This window comes from Scyliorhinus canicula, chromosome 10 (genome assembly GCF_902713615.1).
Source record: "Scyliorhinus canicula chromosome 10, sScyCan1.1, whole genome shotgun sequence".
Classification (NCBI taxonomy): Eukaryota; Metazoa; Chordata; class Chondrichthyes; order Carcharhiniformes; family Scyliorhinidae; genus Scyliorhinus; species Scyliorhinus canicula.
Window position 1 is genome coordinate 106044172 of NC_052155.1, and position 18863 is coordinate 106063034.

The 18863-nt window shown below is 45.6% G+C and overlaps 1 protein-coding gene across 3 annotated transcripts in view; it reads left to right on the forward strand.

Annotated features, from left to right (window-relative positions):
- dnajc5b (DnaJ (Hsp40) homolog, subfamily C, member 5 beta) overlaps positions 1-3094 on the forward strand; it is a 193726-nt gene extending 190632 nt beyond the window's left edge. For all 3 annotated transcript variants that reach the window (XM_038809497.1, XM_038809495.1, XM_038809496.1), the window contains one exon: positions 2480-3094. In XM_038809497.1, coding sequence (XP_038665425.1) covers positions 2480-2574 — 95 coding nt within the window. In that variant the 3' untranslated portion in view covers positions 2575-3094. The remainder of the gene's footprint in view (positions 1-2479) is intronic.
- The last annotated feature ends 15769 nt before the right edge of the window (positions 3095-18863 follow it).

Genomic DNA, 18863 nt, shown 5'->3' on the forward strand with positions numbered 1-18863 from the left:
GGATGGTAAGAAGTCTTTCTCCGGCATCTCCACATCATGGCTACCATTGACACCGCAAACTGCCGGCTCAAAGTGGAGAGGATCTCCAGGAAGATCGCGCATATAGACACTGACATTCAGTTTCTACAAAGATGCAAAAAAGCAGAAGACTTCTTACTGTGCTCACCCCAGTCCAACGCCGGCATCTCCACATAAAAGGATGGTAGAAGCGGACACCCTCACAACATTTAAGAAGCATTTAGTTGAGCATTTGAAACACCATAGAATACAAGGCTACAGACCAAGTGCTGGAAAATGGGATTAGAATAGATAGGTGTTGGATGGCGGTGTAGACATGATGGGCTGAGGGGCCACTTTCTGTGCTGTAAAGCTCTATGACTCTGTTAAGTGGGGTATTGTCGTGAATGATGAGAGTTTCTTTATTTGTTCTTTCAGAATTACTTTTCTGTCAATGCGGGATTTTCTGTCAATGACAATTTCTGTCAAAAAACTATTTTTGAGAGTTGTGTCTATTTTTTCTCCCAACCTCCTTATTCTCCAGCTCCACTTCACACCCATTCTCGGAAAGTGAAACCCAATTTCCCAGGAGCTGGCAACTCGCACTGCAACTGTCTCTTCTTCATGTGTAAACCGAAACTGTGTATTTCAACAGGCTTTTCTAACATGAGGGCATCCTTGAAAAACCTAAGCATGTCCTCTTCAAACAACCATTCACAGTTTCTAACTGAGGCACTAAACAGTGACCAGTAATGGGAATCGCTTCTCGGAACATACCAAATTTTGAACCTGGGAATTTGACAGTTTGCATCTAATCAGATGGTGAATTTATGTGACAAGTCACATGATAAAGCCAAGTAATGTATTTTTAAAGAGGTACTTTTTAAATATAGCCACTACGGAGTGGGGCTTATCATATTCCTTCCACTGGAGACCTGTATCATTATGTTTAACTGATCATGTTTCATTCTCCTGAAAATCTACTTGTGTATAAATTCTGTTTTCTTATTTAATTTTATGTAGGAACCGCTTTAAAACAACGTACCTGTTGGTACTAATTTTCTATAGTGCTATGATTAATTTTACTTTGAAATATGTGAACATTTCCAAAATAGGAAATAATATTCCATTCTACCACGTGCAACTCACTCAGCAGCTGATACCATGGAATGTTTTTTCAGCTGTCTCTCGCTGCCAAAATAAATTCTATCAATGGTTTAGCAGTGGATGATCATTTGAATACTTGCAGTACTGTCCACACTGTACTTTATGTAAGTGCACAGTGAAAGTAGGACTTTTTCCTGATGGACTGGAAACTCATATATATGTAAACAGAATATTAATTATTTCTAGAATTTGGTCTGGTTTTCCAGGAGCTGAAAATAATAAATTATGGCTCAATAACTACCTTTATTACCTTTATCTACCAATATCTACCTTTTTTGGGAACAAAGGACATTAATTCAACATTATAAAGCAGGGCAGCAATAATCATTTTGATCAGCAGGAGTTAATTTTGCTGCAGCATAAGCTATGCTCACAGTAAATACATTTAAAAAATTGTGTTATATGCTCTTCCATAAAGCTTTGTTAGCTATAGGCCCGGATTCTTGTGGAGTTGGGTAAAGTCGGAAGCCTTTAAAATGACAGGTGGGGCCCAATTCCAGGCTTTCCCCCTCCATTCTACTGTCCGGAAATTTTCACTGGGGGATATAAGGGGATGGGTAGCAAGCCTGCATGGAGCACTTCCAACCTCACCCTGCCCCCCCCCCCCCCCCCCCCCCCCCCCCCCACCAGAATAAATTGATGGAGTTAGTCCGTTCTATTCATGGATGTGGTTTGTGGCATCTCAGAGGAGTAATATCATGGGAGTACCCTAGTCCCGAGTTGAGCACCTAAAACAAAAGCCATTCAACATTTGCTTTGAATTAAATTTCCCCTCTTACCTTTTTATAAAACTGTCAATCAACCACAGACATTCATCGGGTCAGTGACAAAAAACTATATCTACTTCATACCTCAATATTTTGTCACAGGCATTTGAAAAACTCCTCAAAGATCTGATTAATTCAAGATAATAAATATATTATTCAAACAAAGCCATCACTCCCCTCTGTAGCTGTGTAAACACACCCCTACTGAGAGTTAAGTAAATTAGCAACTTCTGGAGTTCAGCCAAGAATTCATAATGAGGCTATCTGAAAAAGCAATTTGTTCTGCTTCGCTGAATACCTTCAGGGCCTGATATTCATGATTGTAACTAGGTCGATGTCCCAGTAAATTAAGGTGTGCTTATCCCACCCCACCCTCTGCAGAATGAAAATATGGCGGGCAGGGGCCTCCTAAATGAGACCCATTTTCTTCACGAAATTCCAACCCATAGTATCGGATGACATTTTTAAACATCTGAACTGTAGGTTGAAGCATATCCAGACATTATTTTAATGCACTGTTCTTACTTCCTGTTGCTTTATTGTTGCAGATGGGGATACTCCAATTGTGCTACAGCCTACAAATGCAAGTGAGAAAACACAGCTTATTGGTGATGGTCGACGTAGCTACAATACCGATGGGTAGAATTTAAGAAAGCAGCAAGTTGAGCTGAAAATCCAGGCAACTGTTACAATGTGGACATGCCATGGAATGTGGTGGTATTTACATTTGGAAAATTACATCATCAACTATCAATCTTGATATTTCTTAAACAACCACCATCAACAGTACCCACGACTGTAAAAATCAGTTTGAAAACCTATCAATGAGCAAAGTCCAATGAGCTTTGTTGCTCTAAACACTTCAAAATCAAATCCTTGGTTTCTCTCACTTTACCTTATAACATCATCTGGAATTGGGCATTCTATTATTTTAAACACTTCTGCTGACTGTGTTTGAAAGACTTTTTCCCTCAGACATTTGTCATATTTTGTATACTGTGTAACCAAATTGCACGTTTTTGCATAAGCAAATGTATTTTATTAAGTAGACACCTACTGACATGTGAGGCTGGAAATGAACACTAACTTCCTGTTTTCCACTTGACTAGCTATTCACTGTCCCGACAGTAAGAAAGTTAGAAATAAATCATTTACTGCAAAAATATTGTAGTAGTTCTGCTACTTGCTACTGAATTCTTTATGGCTGGGACGTTGTTATTGCACTCTGAGTAATAGGCTGACTGACCTGGTTGCAGCTATAACAAAAAGACTGGGTGACAAATGCAGGGAGGAGTAAGATCAGCACTTCAATTATTTATAGTTTTGGAAGCTCTTTCTGGAGTATAATTTAACTGTGGTAGAGATTCTAGCAAGGTTCCTTAGGTCAAAGGAAACCATTAAAGGGATTTGAATAGATACCACATAGGAACTATTTTATGTACCTTTGGAGCAAAGACTGTAATGTACTTCCATGCTATCTGAATCATAGCCTCACCTTAGTCATCTCTATTTCAGTTCTTTGATTACAGTTTGCCCTTTCATAGCTTTAGTAAGATACGCATTTCTTCAATAACCACCACCTAAATGAATACTTTTCTATTTTAGTGTACAGTAGAATTAGAGAAATCTTCCAAAACCAGAGGAAATATCATTCCCTGAATTTTTGGAGGAAAGCTGTTATTTTATTTTAGTATTAACTTCTCAGTGCTCAAAGACTTAATGCACCTGCTTTTCCCTCCTTCATGGACTAGATGTAAATATTATAAATTCTCTTGAATTATGATGCAATTCTGCATCTTGCTGCCCGTACCCACTGATTTCAAGGGCACATATTAGAAATTCCAGCAAACACTGCTGTGTTTTACAAACACCTTGAACACAAAGTTGTAGAATGACCCTTTTAGTGTAAAGTGTCCCATCTTGAAATACAACAAAATCCTTCTTGTTGTGCTCCACATTGAGGCGGTGATTCTGAATGCAATTCATTATTCATAACTTCACTTGGCCAGAAATTATGTCATAGTTCTACACAAAAGCTTAATTTTTTCATGTGCCCCAAGCAGCAAGAAACCTTGCTGTCCACCAGCACATACTGGAATTTCTAACAATGAAATGGGAATGATGAGGATATGTTTCCCCACTTATTCAGCCCATTTTGTATCTAAATTTGAAGCAGAGTAACCATGTGTGTGCATATTTCTGTCTATATGTTATTTTGGATTGTTGGGCAATTTCATGACTTCCTATTTAAAACATAAAGAAATGTTCTCCTTCACATCTTCCACCCATCTCGTGTAAGTAACTGTTGATAAATAGCAACATCAATTTAAAAAAATATAAATTACAGGGAGATTTTATCAAGGCAAATATGACACAATCTTTATGGTTTTATTTGTCAATATTTTAAAAATGAACGGTTTCGAAATTAGCAAAAGATTTGTGTAGTTTTGTTTTGTTAGTTGCTGTAGTTAATGCATTAAAATATAATAACTACCTATGTATGATGCGTTTGAATTTCAGTCCATTGTGGGAATATTGTCTGCCCACGTCGGTTAAATCAATTGTGAAAAGAATGTAATTTTCAGCTTTTTGATATTTTACTACCTGTCCAGTTTCAAGTGTTATCGGTTGTAAGTTGCTACCTTTGGTCACTGAACTTGCCTGGAACAAACATACATGGCATTCGGATTCAAAAGTGATCTAGTTTCTGCTTACTTCCCCAAATGTGCAATCAAGTGAAACACATGAATATCTTTGCAAGCTCACATTCTGCACAAAACGTGATTTCTTTCCTTGGCATATTTTCAAGGTTCCAGTGATCAGAAGATGTTCAATGCACGCGTCAGTCATCTCCATTTGTAGAGACCCTTACATTTCCCAATTCTTAGCCAGATATGAAGTGTCCTTAGCCAGATAATTAACTGTTGTCACTTCTGAGAACGTGATACCTGACTACATAGAACATAGAACAGTACAGCACAGAACAGGCCCTTCGGCCCTCGATGTTGTGCCGAGCAATGATCACCCTACCCAAACCCACGCATCCACCTGTAACCCAACAACTCCCCCCCCCCCCCCCCCTTAACCTTACTATTAGGACACTACGGGCAATTTAGCATGGCCAATCCACCTAACCCGCACATCTTTGGACTGTGGGAGGAAACCGGAGCACCCGGAGGAAACCCACGCACACACGGGGAGGACGTGCAGACTTCTTTGGTGCTTACCAATCACAATAGGATAACAGAAAATGGGTTGTGTGAATGCAAAACAAATGGGGATATAAAAAAAAGTATTAATTTTCTGACATATAAAATGTAATGCACAATTCTCAGAAAAAGGCAACGTAACTAAATATTTGTTAGTGGGTATTAGACTGTTGTCACTATCCTGTCCATGTGGTTCTTGCTGTGAAATCAGAACATTAAACAAGTGGAGAAGGTGACTGATTTTAATGGAAGAAGCTTCATTCAAAGCATTTCTTTTTTCCTTTTGTATTTTACCTCTACTTAATTTTTTCCTTTCTGTTCTTTTTGACATGTGAACATAAACTGCGAGGAAAGAAAAAAATACAGTGTTTGAACAATAAAACGTCTGAAAGTATGGTTGCACTGGAGCTAAACAAATTAAAAAATAAAGTGTTAGCAAAATATCAGCAATCGGTAAAATGATTTATTATTTGTTTTGTGTATACATTTGCAATGTAAAAGAATCAGTATATTATTAAAAAAGTACTGTTCTAAATGAAGGCCTAGACTTATTGAATGTTTATTTGATGCTTGATATTTCAATCTCTATACCTCTTTTATGGTTTTATTCTCTCTCTCTCTCTCTCCAGGTACAATAAGAAGTATCACAACACCAAGTTAAAGTCCAACATGTTTATTTGAAATCACAAGCTTTCGGAGCACTGCTCCTTCATCAGGTGAAGTGGAGGCAGGTTCACAAACACAGCATCCAATATATGGGAAAGAGGTAATTGCAGATTGGAATGTGAAGAATGTTTGGAATGCAAGTCTTTACAGGTAAATAGGTCTTTACAGGTACAAGCAGTGCAAGTGGAATAAGGGATAATCACAGGTTATTGAGGTGTGAATTGCCTAAAGCCAATGTAGTTGGTAGGATTCTGCAAACCCGGTCAGTATGGTGGGAGTTATATATAATATGACCCAAATCCGACATCCTGGTTGAGGTCGTCCTCATGCGTGCGGAACTTGGCTATCAATTTCTGCTCGGTGATCCTGCGTTGTCATGTGTCTTGAAGGCTGCCTTGGAGAATGGTTTACCTGAAGATTGGAGGCTGAATGTCCTTGACTGCTGAAGTGTTCCCTGACTGGAAGGGAACACTCCTGCCTGCCGATTGTTGCGCTGTGTCCGTTCATCTGTTGCCGTAGCGTCTGCATGGCTTCGCTGATGTACTACATATCAGACATCCTTTCCTGCAGCGTATGATCCAGCATGTCTTGCAGAGGTTGCCGTGTGGTGTCGTGGTCACTGTTCTTCTGAAGGCTAGGTAGTATACTGTGAACAGTGATCTGTTTGAAGTTAGGCGGTTGTTTGAAGGCAAGTAGTGGAGGTGTGGGAATGGCCTTGGCGAGATGTTCGTTGTCATCGATGACATGATGAAGGCTCAGAAGAAGTTGTCGTAGTTTCTCCGCTCAGGGGAAGTGGGTACTCTGTTGTTCATGTCCTGTGTTTATCTTCTGAGGAGATCGGTGTGGTTTTTTCGCTGTGGTGCGTCAGAACTGTTGATAAGCACTATATCTCGTTTTTACGAGGGTTTCTTTCATTGTCTGTTGGCGTCTGTCGCATTCCTCCTCATCTGAGCAGATCCTGTGTTTACGGAGGGCTTGCCCGTGGGGGATGGCTTCTTAAAATGTTTAGGAGGAAGCTGCAGAAGTGAAGTATCGTGGGGTCATCCGTGGGTTTGCAGTAGAGTGAAGTGATAAGATGTCTGTCCTTGATGGAGATGTGAGCGTCCAAGAATGCAACCGATTCTGGAGGGTAGACCATGGTGAGTGATGGGTGGAACTTGTTGATGTCATTGTGTAATCGTTTCAGTGATTCTTCGCCCTGAGGCCCAAGGAAGAAAATGTTGTTGATGTATCTAGTATATAGCCTCGGTTGAGATGCTGCAAAGAGGTCTTGCTCGAACCTGTGGATGAAGATGTTTGCTAATTGAGGTGCAAACTTGGTCCCCATGGCTGTTCCATGTGTCTGGATGAAGAACTGGTTGTCGAAGGTGAAGACGTTGTGGTCCAGGATGAAGCGGATGAGTTGTAGGATTGCATCTCGAGATTGGCTGTTGTCGGTGTAACCCCCCACCATTCTGCCTGAGTTTTCAGAATCCTACTAACTCCTGGCTTGAGACAATTCACACCTCAATTACCTGTGATTATCCCTCACTCCACTCACACTGTTTGTACTTGTAATGACTTGTTTATCTGAAGACTCACATTCCAACCATTCTTCACATTATCTTGCAGTTGTGTCCCTCCTACATATGCTGTGTTTGTGAACCTGCCTCCACTTCAACTGATGAAGGAGCAACACTCTGAAAGCTTGTGATTTCAAATAAACCTGTTGGACTTTAATCAAGTGGTGTGCCCACCCCAGTCCAGTGCTGGCATCTCCACTTCGGGTGCAATGCCACAAGAGGGCATTGGCACCCATGGACTTACAGATTTTGGTCCAGGGACATGGGGTGGATTTACAATTAGTGGAGCCCTATAATAACCTTCATTTCTGGCCAACCGTCCGGCCCCCCCACCAACCCCATCACTCAAACACACACCCACTGCCCCCCACCCCAGAACATGAAGGCAGAAGCCATGTAAATACATCTGCTCATCACTGCTTCTTCATTTGTAAAAATGTATCCGCCTGAATAATTGCCTTGCTGACATCCAAGCCTACCTATTGTCTGAACGATGGCAAAGATGGTAATATTGTCACGCGAGTTTTAAGGCAAACAAACATGGAATTGCTGATGCGAAACCAGATGGAAGAATCAGCTGAATACAGCAGCTAAGGTGTCAAGGCCAAATTGTTACAGAGAACCAATAACACAGGAATCTGGAAATGCACTTACTGTTTTCACAGTTTATTTTATATCGACTTTTATGATCTACCAAGAAAATTAAAATTATGCGGCTGTGCATTTAAAAGAATCTTGAATGGTCAAGTCCTTTGTTAGAGCATGTTAACTGAATGTTATAAATGTCCTGTACAGCTAGCAAAAACATTGTCCAGCAACATGTATTTAAAAGATTCCTGCATTACAATTAGGATTTATTCACAATGAGCAGGATCAAATACTGCAATCAACAAGATACATTGGCTGCCATTCACTGTCTTTCACACGGTCTCATTCTGTTTCAAAAATAAAGTTGATTTCCTCTGATAAAATAAAAAAAATTATTGGCATAAGTACAAATGCTTCCACTGAGCTATGGTCATTTCAAACTTCCGTAGCAAAACTTAACTGATGCTAACAATTATGTAGCATTCAATGAATTTGTATCAATCTTTTGCAGTGATTTATTGATGGCATAATCTGAACAAGACACATTCGCAAAGGATTGCAATGCATGATCACCCCATCCCTGATGCAAGTGGGCCTGGCTCTCTGAGGGAGGGATGGCGGGTCATAGCGGCTCTAAGAAAGGTTGTGGGGAACAAAGGGAGGGAGCTGGATGACCAAGGGAAGGTCAATCCCTACTGAAGGCATCTCAAGCATGGTAGAAGGCAGGATATTGGTGAGGCTGGGAGAGCCGAGTTTAATCAAACGTAATATTTGGTCGAGAGTAATATTTGATTTAAAAAAAATTTATTGTCAGGTGTACCTGGGTACAGTGAAACGTATTGTTCTACGTACAGTCCAGATTGTTCCATACATGTAAAAACATAGGACATACATAAATACATATTGTGATGGCATAGACACAGGCATCGGGTGAAGCATATGGAGTGTGGGACTACTCAGTGGAGAAGATGCGTGGAGAGATCCGTTCAGTCCATAAGAGGGTCATTCAGAAGTATGGTAACAGCAGGGAATAAGCTGTTTTTGAACCTGTTAGTGCGTTTTCTCATAATTTTGTTTCTCCTGCCCAATGGAAGAGGTTGGAAGAGAGAAAAACTCGGTTAGGAGGGGTCTTTGATTATGCTGCCTGCTTTCCCAAGGCAGCGGGAGGTGCAGACATAGTCAATGGTTTCACGTGATGGACTGGGCTGTGTTCACGTCTCTCTGTAGTTTCTTACGGTCTTCGGCCAAGCAGTTGCCATACCAGGCTGTGATACAGCCATATAGGATGCTTTCTATGGTGTATCTGTAAAAATTGATAAGAGTCAATGTGGACATTCCAATTTTGCTTAGTTTCCTGAGGAAGTATAGGCGTAGTGAGGACATGAGTGGACCAGGACACATTGTTGGCTACATGTACACCTAGGAATTTGAAGCAGTCAACCATCTCCACCTCGGCACCATTGATGCTGACAGGGATGTGTACGATACTTTGCTTCCTGAAGTTGATGCCCAGCTCCTTAGTTTTGCTGATGTTGAGGGAGAGATTGTTGTCATTACACCACACCACTAGGTTCTCTATCTCCTTCCTGTACTCTGACTTATTATTCTTTGAGAATAGAGGGAGGATCGTAACAGAGGGAGGGTTGTGAATGCTGGGGGCACCTTGATTCTGATGGTGGATAACTCTACAACGACAGTTGATCAAGGGTGATGGTGGGTGGCTCAAGAATCACAAGGAAGCGGTTAGGGTGATGGATGCAGGGTTGAGTGTGATGGAGGGAAGATCAAAGGTGACTGAGGGAGGCTTGCAGCTCTGGTGATTCAATGTGGTAGGTGGGACAGCACGGTGGCGCAGTGGTTAGCACTGCTGCCTCACAGCACCAGGGATTCAATTCTGGGCTTGGGTGACAGTATGGAGTTTGCATGCTCTCCCTGTGTCTGTGTGGGGTTCCTCTGGATCCTTTTTCTCTGGATGCTCTGGTTTCCTCCCAGGTTGCAGGTTAGGTGCATTGGCCATGCTAAATTTCCCCTTAATGTCTATAGATTTTTGGGGCTTTAAGGATAGGGCAGGGGATTGGGCCTAGGTAGAGTAATCTATCAGAGGGCGGTGTAGACTTAATGGGCCAGATGGCCTCCTTCTGCTGAATAATGCTGCTGGCTTGCAGGGAACTCAGTTGCCTGAGTGATTCACAGTGACCTTTGATCACCGTGTGTTGAAGTTGATGACTCCCTCACCAACCCCTCAAACCCCCCCCCCCCCCCCTCCAATGCACACACAATTGACTGGGCCCCTCAAGTGAAGCTAATTGGTTGGCTATCACATTTTTGCATTGTTATACCGTCAATTCACTGTGAGACCGTGAGAACGAGTGAACATTAGGCTTTATTATCCATGAAAACGCCTGCCAGTGTCGGCTGTACAAATGAGTGCCACCCACAGGTGGCCGGTCTATATATTGCCCCGGTGAGGGCGGGGCCAGAGGCGGAGCCCACCGGGGTTCCAGTACAGTACCTGGAAGTAGACCGTATCATCATTTCCAGGTCATAGGTCACAGCACTATACAGACAGTTCATACTTAGGTGAATACATTCACCACATTCAGCCCCTGTTAAAAAAATCAAGTCCAGCGGGGGTGATGTGGGGTCATTAAATATTCAGTCTGTCTGGAGGCCGGATTGTTCTTTTAGACCTCCTCAGCTCTGGCGATGCGGCGGGAACGGTTGTTGCAGGTGGTGACTCCGGGGATTGATTGGATTGGATTTGTTTATTGTCATGTATACCGAGGTACAGTGAAAAGTATTTTTCTGCGAGCAGCTCAACAGATCATTAAGTACATGGGAAAAGGGAATAAAAGAAAATACATAATAGGGGAACACAAGATATACAATGTAACTACATAAGCAGTGGCATCGGATGAAGCATACAGGGTGTAGTGTTAATGAGGTCAGTCCATAAGAGGGTCATTTAGTAGTCTGGTGACAGTGGGGAAGAAGCTGTTTTTGAGTCTGTTCGTGCGTGTTCTCAGACTTCTGTATCTCCTGCCTGATGGAAGAAGTTGGAAGAGTGAGTAAGCCGGGTGGGAGGGATCTTTGATTATGCTGCCCGCTTTCCCCAGGCAAAGGGAGGTGTAGATGGAGTCAATGGATGGGATGCAGGTTTGTGTGATGGACTGGGTGGTATTCACGACTCTCTGAAGTTTCTTGCGGTCCTGGGCCGAGCAGTTGCCATACCGGGCTGTGATGCAGCCAGATTGGATGCTTTCTATGGTGCATCTGTAAAAGTTGGTAAGGGTTAATGTGGACATGCTAAATTTCCTTAGTTTCCTGAGGAAGTATAGGCGCTCTTGTGCTTTCTTGGTGGTAGCGTAGATGTGTGTGGACCAGCGTGGGGCGTTGTGTCTGGAGCTTGAGCTTCAGTCCGGCGTGTCGGAGACGGGTGAGGAGTGGGGGTAGGCAAGGGGATGGTGGGTTGCGGCAGTGCTGGCGCGGGACAATACAGGAAACCTGAGGGGGGGGGCATAAGGGGCGCAGGGGGTGCCTTTAAGCAGCGAGGAGGGGGGCGCGTTGGCAGGGGAACCAGCTGGCGCCAGGTCCCGTAGGGAGACCGTATCTTGCCGTCCATCCTGGTGCACAACGTAGGCAAACTGGGGGTTGGCGTGCAGCAGCTGGATCCTCTCGACCAGGGGGTCGGTCTTATGGCTCCGGAGAACAGGTCCCGGAGTTGTCAGCCAAGATGGAAGCGAGACCCTGGAGATGGACTTCCACGGGAAGACAAACAAGCGGTCGTGAGAGGTCTCGATCATGGCTGTGCAGAGGATTGATCTAACGGAGTGGAGGGAGTCAGGGAGGGCCTCCTGCTAGCGGGGGTTCAGGAGACTTCTTGATCAGAGGGCCAGGAGGGCGGCCTTCCATACCGTCGCGTTCTCCCTCTCTACCTGCCCATTTCCCTGTGGGTTATAGCTTGTAGTCCTGCTCAAGGCGATGCCTTTACTGAGCAGGTACTGACGTAGCTCATCGCTCATGAACGATGCGCCCCAGTCACTGTGGTTGTAGGCAGGGAAACCAAACAGGGTGAAGATGCTGTGTAGTACCTTTATCACAGTGGCCGAGGTCATGTCGGGGCAGGGGACAGCGAAGGGGAAGCGGGAGTACTCGTCGACGATGGTTAGAAAGTATATATTATGGTTGGTGGAGGGGAGGGGCCCTTTGAAGTCAATACTTAAGCACTCAAAGGACCGGGAGGCCTTTACCAGGTGGGCCTTGTCTGGCCGGTAGAAGTGCAGTTTGCACTCTGCGCAGACCTGGCAGACCCTGGTCATGGCCTTGACCTCCTCGATGGAGAAGGGCAGATTGCGGGCCTTTATAATATGGGTAAGCCGGGTGACCCCCAGGTGACAGGGGTCATCGTGGATAGCCCAAAGTCGGTCATCTTGCGCGCTGGCGCATGTGCCGCAGGACAGGGCATCTGGGGGCTCATTGAGCTTCCCAGGACAATACTTGATATTGTAATTGTAGGTGGAGAGTTCGATCCTCCACCTCAAGATTTTGTCATTTTAAATTTTGCCCCATTGTGCGTTGTCAAACATAAAGGCGACCGACCGCTGGTCGGTGACAAGGGTGGTCCTCCTACCGGCTAGGTAGTGCCTCCAATGCCGCACAGCTTCCACTATGGCTTGTGCTTCCTTCTCGAATGAGGAGTGTCGGATTTCGGAAGCGTGGAGGGTTCTAGAGAAGAATGTTACTGGCCTGCCCGCCTGGTTGAGTGTGGCGGCCAGGGCGACATCTGACGCATCCCTCTCTACCTGAAAGGGAACGGACTTGTCCACCGCGTGCATTGCGGCCTTGGTGATGTGGTGACATGCATCACTGTAAATACACTAGGGGTTAATGTAAATACACGTAGACTAGATGGACACTAGAGGGAGCACCAGAGGCATGACACAGACATTCAACCAATAGGCCAGTAAGATAGGACACGACCAATGGGCATTCACGACACGCACAGAGGTGACACTACCACAGGGGGGCATTACACCAACCCATATATAAGGACACAGCACACATGATCTTCCTCTTTCCAGTGGAGACACTTAGTGAGTAAAGACAGGGTTAATGTGAAACAAAAGAAAGAAAGAGTCCACCTCAGCCAACGAAGTGATTTGAGCACTTCTTGGTTCTGTAAGCACAGGGACACTGACGGTGTTCACAAGGGAATGACAACGTCACCATTGACACTTCTATACCAGACCACATAAATTCATGAACTATTGGACTCATAACTTTTATTTTGTATTGTCTTATCCTCAAAGTCACTGCAACTATTATTTGGTCTTGTATACTATTGTATAGTCATCACAGTCATCATAACTTGTACATAGCATCACTTATACACCTGTTTTTGTTCAATTTTCTTTAACACTGTACAGAAAATATGTCACACGAAAAAAGGGGGATGTGGTGATATGCATCACTGTAAATACACAAGGGGTTAATGTAATTACACGTAGACTAGATGGACACTGGAGGGAGAACCAGAGACATGACACACAGACATTCAACCAATAGGCCAGTAAGATAAGACACGACCAATGGGCATTCACGACACGCACAGAGGTGACACTACCACAGGAGGGCATTACACCAACCCATATATAAGGACACAGCACACATGATCTTCCTCTTTCCAGTGGAGACACTTAGTGAGTACACAGGGTTGATTGAACACATCACTCCCACCACGTGGATTGTAGCAGGCTGGTTAGATAATCTGAGTAGCTATAGCAGGATTAACAGGAGTGTCGAATCAAAGTAGGAGAATTGTTAACAGTTTAATAAATGTGTTAAAGCTATCTCCAAGTCTGAACCTTCCTTTGTCAGAGTGCACATCAAGAAAGCGGCTTATGCTACGTCAAGAGCATAACAAAACAGGTAATGTCGGCCTTGATGCGGCTGAAGGCCGAGCGGGCCTCAGCCATCAGGGGAAATGTGGAGATTTGAATCAGTGGGCAGGCTTTGTCCGCATAGTTGGGGACCCACTGGGCAGAGTAGGAGAATAGCCCTTGGTATTGTTTGAGGGCCTTGAGGCTGTGGGGAGGGGGAAGTTCCGTGAGGGGCCGCATGCGGTCGGGCCTAGGACTCTGTTCTCTACGACGTAGCCGAGGATGGCTAGTCGGGTAGTATGGAAAATACACTTCTCTTTGTTGTATGTGAGGTTGAGGGATTGGGCGGCCTGGAGGAACCTCTGAAGGTTGGCGTTGTGGTCCTGCTGATCATGGCCACAGATAGTCACATTGTCCAAGTACGGGTATGTAGCCCGCAAACCGTACTGGTCCACCATTCGGTCCATCGTTCTCTGGAAAACCGGGACCCCGAAGGGGATCCTGAGGAAGTGGAAGAGTCGGCCGGCTGCTTCAAAGGCGGTGTAGTGGCGTGCTTCCAGGCGAATCGGGAGCTGGTGGTTGGCCGACTACAGATCGACCGTTGAGAACACACGGTACTATGCGATCTGGTTGACCATCTCCGCCATGTGGAGGAGGTGGGTACGCATCCAGTTGTGTGAACCGGTTAATGGTCTGGCTGTAGTCCACAACCATCTGATTCTTTTCCCCTTGCACTCTCCAGGGGCTGTTGCTGGCCTCGATGATCCCTTCACTCAGTCGTTGGACGTCCGACTTGATAAAAGTCATGTCTTGGGAACTGTACCGCCTGCTCCTGGTGGCGATGGGCTTACAGTCGGGAGTAAGGTTCGCAAAGAGCGAAGGGGGGGAGACCTTGAGGGTCGTGAGGCTGCATACCGTGAGGGGGGGGGCAAGGGTCTTCCGAAATGTAGGGTCAAGCTTCGGTGACTGCATTGGAAGCCTAATCCGAGCAGTAGGGCGCAGAGGTGAGAGAGGACATACAGCTTAGAATGAGCGTACTCGGCGCCCTGCATCGCAAGATTAGCAATACAGTATCCCCGAATGGGATCCGGAGGCAAGGGAGATGGTTTGGGATGCGGGGTATATGGGAAGGGAGCGGTGCCTTACCGTGTCAGGGTGAACGAAGCTCTCCGTGCTCCCGGAGTCGAAAAGACAGGGCGTCTCATGCCCGTTGACCCGGACGACCATCATTGAATTTTTCAGGTGCTTTGGCTGCGACTGGTCGAGGGTGACTGCGCCAAGCTGCGGGTAGCCTGCGTGGTCGGCGGTATTGGGTCACAAAATGGCGGCCCCCATGAGTCACACGTGTCGGGCTGGGTTGAAGATGGCGACCAAGATGGCCGCCCCATCGGTCGCACGTGTTGGTCGGTGCCGGAGCTGACGGCCAAGATGGCAGCCCCCATGAGTCGCACGTGTCGGGCGGTGTTGGAGTCGGCGGCCAAGATGGCAGCCCCCACGAGTTGCACGAGGGTGATGTGGGGGCGTTCCGGGCAGGCACGCAGCCACATTGCGGGGTCTATGGGGCTGCGAGTCCATGGGTCGGGCCTGGTGAGTTTTCGATTTCTGGGCTTTAGGTTGACCCAGACAGACTCTGGCGATGTGTGCCTTTTTCCCACAGTCGCTGCACATCGCTGTGCGGGCTGGGCAGCGCTGCTGGGGGTGTTGGCCCTGGCCGCAGAAGTAGCACTGGTATTCCCCGGTCTGGACTGGCAGCCGCGCAGCACAGGCCTGTGACATAGTCGGGTCCGACGGGGGCCACGACGATGGTGTCCACGAGGGATTCGCCAGGCCCGCGGGGAACGCACTGAGGCTCTGGTAGGCCACCTCTAACGAGGTGGCTAGTTTTACCGCGTCCCACAGGTCAGAGGTCCCGTTTTCCAGCAGGCGCTGCCTGATGTAGTTCGATCGGACCCCAGCCACGTAGATGTCCCAGATCTGTAGGTTAATGTGCTCCTTGGCCGTCACATCCCGATAGCTGCAGTTCCTCGCGAGTAGGGTTAGGTTTTTCAGGTACTCGACCAGTGATTCCCCGGCGCTTTGACGGTGAGTAGTGAGAAGGTGTCGGGCGAACACCTCGTTTACGGGCTTCACGAAATGCGCCTTGAGGGTTGCGACCGCCGCCTCGTATGTGGCAGCTTTCTCCATCATTACAGAGATTCGCTGGCTCACCCGAGCGTGGAGGAGTCGCAGCTTGAGGGTTTCAGTGAGAGGCATTGTGGAGGAGTCGAGTTAGGCCTCGAAGCAGCGGAGCCAATGTTTAAAGATCTCCTTGGCCTCTGTCGCTCACGCGTTGAGTTCGAGCTTATCTGGCTTTAGAGCGGCTTCCATGGTGCTGTCGATGGATGATAGATTGTTATACTGTCAATCCACTGTGAGACCGTGAGAACGAGTGAACATTAGGCTTTATTATCCATGAACTCGCCTGCCAGTGTCGGCTGTACAAATGAGTGCCACCCACAGGTGGCCGGATAATATATGGCCCCGGTGAGGGCGGAGCCAGACGTGGAGCCCACCGGGGTTCCAGTACAGTACCTGGAAGTAGACCATATCATCATTTCCAGGTCCTAGGTCACAGCACTATACAGACAGTTCATACTTAGGTGAATACATTCACCACATGCATAAAGCATGGAGAAGAGAAGAGGGAAAGAAGATTTGATACAGTTGTTTAAACTCTTGAGGGATCTGGAGAGAAAGGGAAAGCTGTTCACAATGTTGGAAGGAGCAAGAACCAGAGGAATATAATTTCCTCTACTTGAAGAGTCTGTGACAACAGGTATTCAATTTAAATTTATCTCTAAGAAAATGTACCGAAATATATTCGGAGAATGTTTCCTGCAGTTTTCTACATGAAACCCCTTTGTCCCAGAGAATAGTTGAGACAGAGGCTTTAGCACCAATCAAAGGAAGGATTCAATAAATATTTAAAGAACAGAAAGACACGGGGCTATTGGAAGGCGGCAATGCAATGGGATTAGTTTTCAGCAGAGTGCCAGCTCAAGATTCAGTCTGCAATGGGGAGGCCAATCCAATATGTCACTGCTGAAATTGAAAGCTCTGGCCATATGGTTCCAAGTTTTGGAAAAAGCACTAGAATAGGTTCTTGTTCCATGAAACGTCATCAAAACAGCCGTTCAAGGTAAAATTATTGTAATTTTGTTTGAAGCCTATTTCTGCTGCCGCAGTGTAAGGTAGCAGCAGAAGCAGGGATGGGCTTCCATGATCATTTAGTTACTGTATGACAGAATGTTAGAAATGGTGGGGGGATTTTATGGAACCCAAGTGGGAAATGTGGCACAAGGGGTGACGTAATTACGCAGAATGCTAATTTTTGATTTCCCAACAGAGGTCTTCTTGAGATGCAGAGGTAAAGTCTGAGGACTTCATATTTCATTGCATCCATCCCGTGCACCCAGAAGTCACCACCAGGATGGTTGCCTTGTCCTCCTTACACCTGGTCAATCCAGCCTCACTTTCTGTGACTAACCGCACTTTGGGATCTCACTAGGCTTCTTCTCAACGACTGTGTGGAGCGTGAGGTCAAAAACTCCTCCTCCTGTGCATCACCCCTCATAGTAAGAAGTCTTACAACACCAGGTTAAAGTCCAACAGGTTTGTTTCAAACACGAGCTTTCGGAGCACGGCTCCTTCTTCAGTTTGAAACAAACCTGTTGGACTTTAACCTGGTGTTGTAAGACTTCTTACTGTGCTCACCCCAGTCCAACGCCGGCATCTCCACATCATGGTCACCCCTCATAGACATTATATACCTGCCTGTCCTGCATGACTAAGTGCAGAGTTAGTGTCATGTCAGGTAACACCTGACTTCCTTGTTTGTTATTTCATGCATTTGTATCACACCTACTGGCATCTCATTCACAAGTTATATACCAGTGCACACAAAAGTCAAACTTCCACACAATTTGGCCTCTATTGCCACGTGGCACTAGGGTTGATCACACATTTGCTGTTATGGCATAGCTGCTCACTCACATAAAAACATAATTGATGACTGCACGAAAGACTCCTGATGAAGGATGTAACATTGGCACATACCGTGGTAAATCAGAACAGGTAATTGACCCATTACTTGTACTGGACCTGCATAACTTTGCTACCATAACTTCGCTGTCCAGGTTGCTTGTTCTGGTGGGAAGGCCTTCTGGTGTTATCATGATAGAGTGCCTTCCTCCTTGATGGAAAATCGGAGAATATGCAGGGAGGCATTGCTGAGCCATGGGGCGAATCTGACTCGGTGATGCATCTCTCTAATGAATATGGTAATCGGCAGCACTTCAGTGTTTCTCCTCCCTGTGGAAATATAATATTGTCAGCTGATGATGAGTTTCACCAATGAAATGCTTCCCCAACACAAAATCACACGTGTTTCCATGCACAATGCCGGCGCTTAAAATGTTCATTTTAAGCGTGTGGAAACAGCAACAAGAGAGAAAGCAGAAGTGGCGTGCAGCTCCAGTTACCACATTGGGAATGATATGCTGTTAACAAAGTAAAAAGTTTTACAACACCAGGTTAAAGTCCAACAGGTTTGTTTCAAATTACTAGCTTTCGGAGCACTGCTCCTTCCTCTGGTGAATTAAGAGGTAGGTTCCAGAAACGTTTATATCGACAAAGTCAAAGATGCAAGACAATACTTTGAATGTGAGCATTTGCAGGTAATTAAGTCTTTACAGATCCAGAGATAGGGGGTGATCCCAGGTTAAAGAGGTGTGAATTGTCTCAAGCCAGGACAGTTGGTAGGATTTCAAGCCCAGGCCAGATGGTGGGGGTGAATGTAATGCGACATGAATCCAAGGTCCCGGTTGAGTCCGTACTCATGTGTGTGGAACTTGGCTATAAGTTTCTGCTCGCCAATTCTCAAGACCAACTCTCAAGATCAACTGCAACATCGTCATCAAACCAGCAGACAAAGGAGGGGCCACGTCATACTGAACAGAACGGACTACTGCAAAGACGTGTACCGACAAC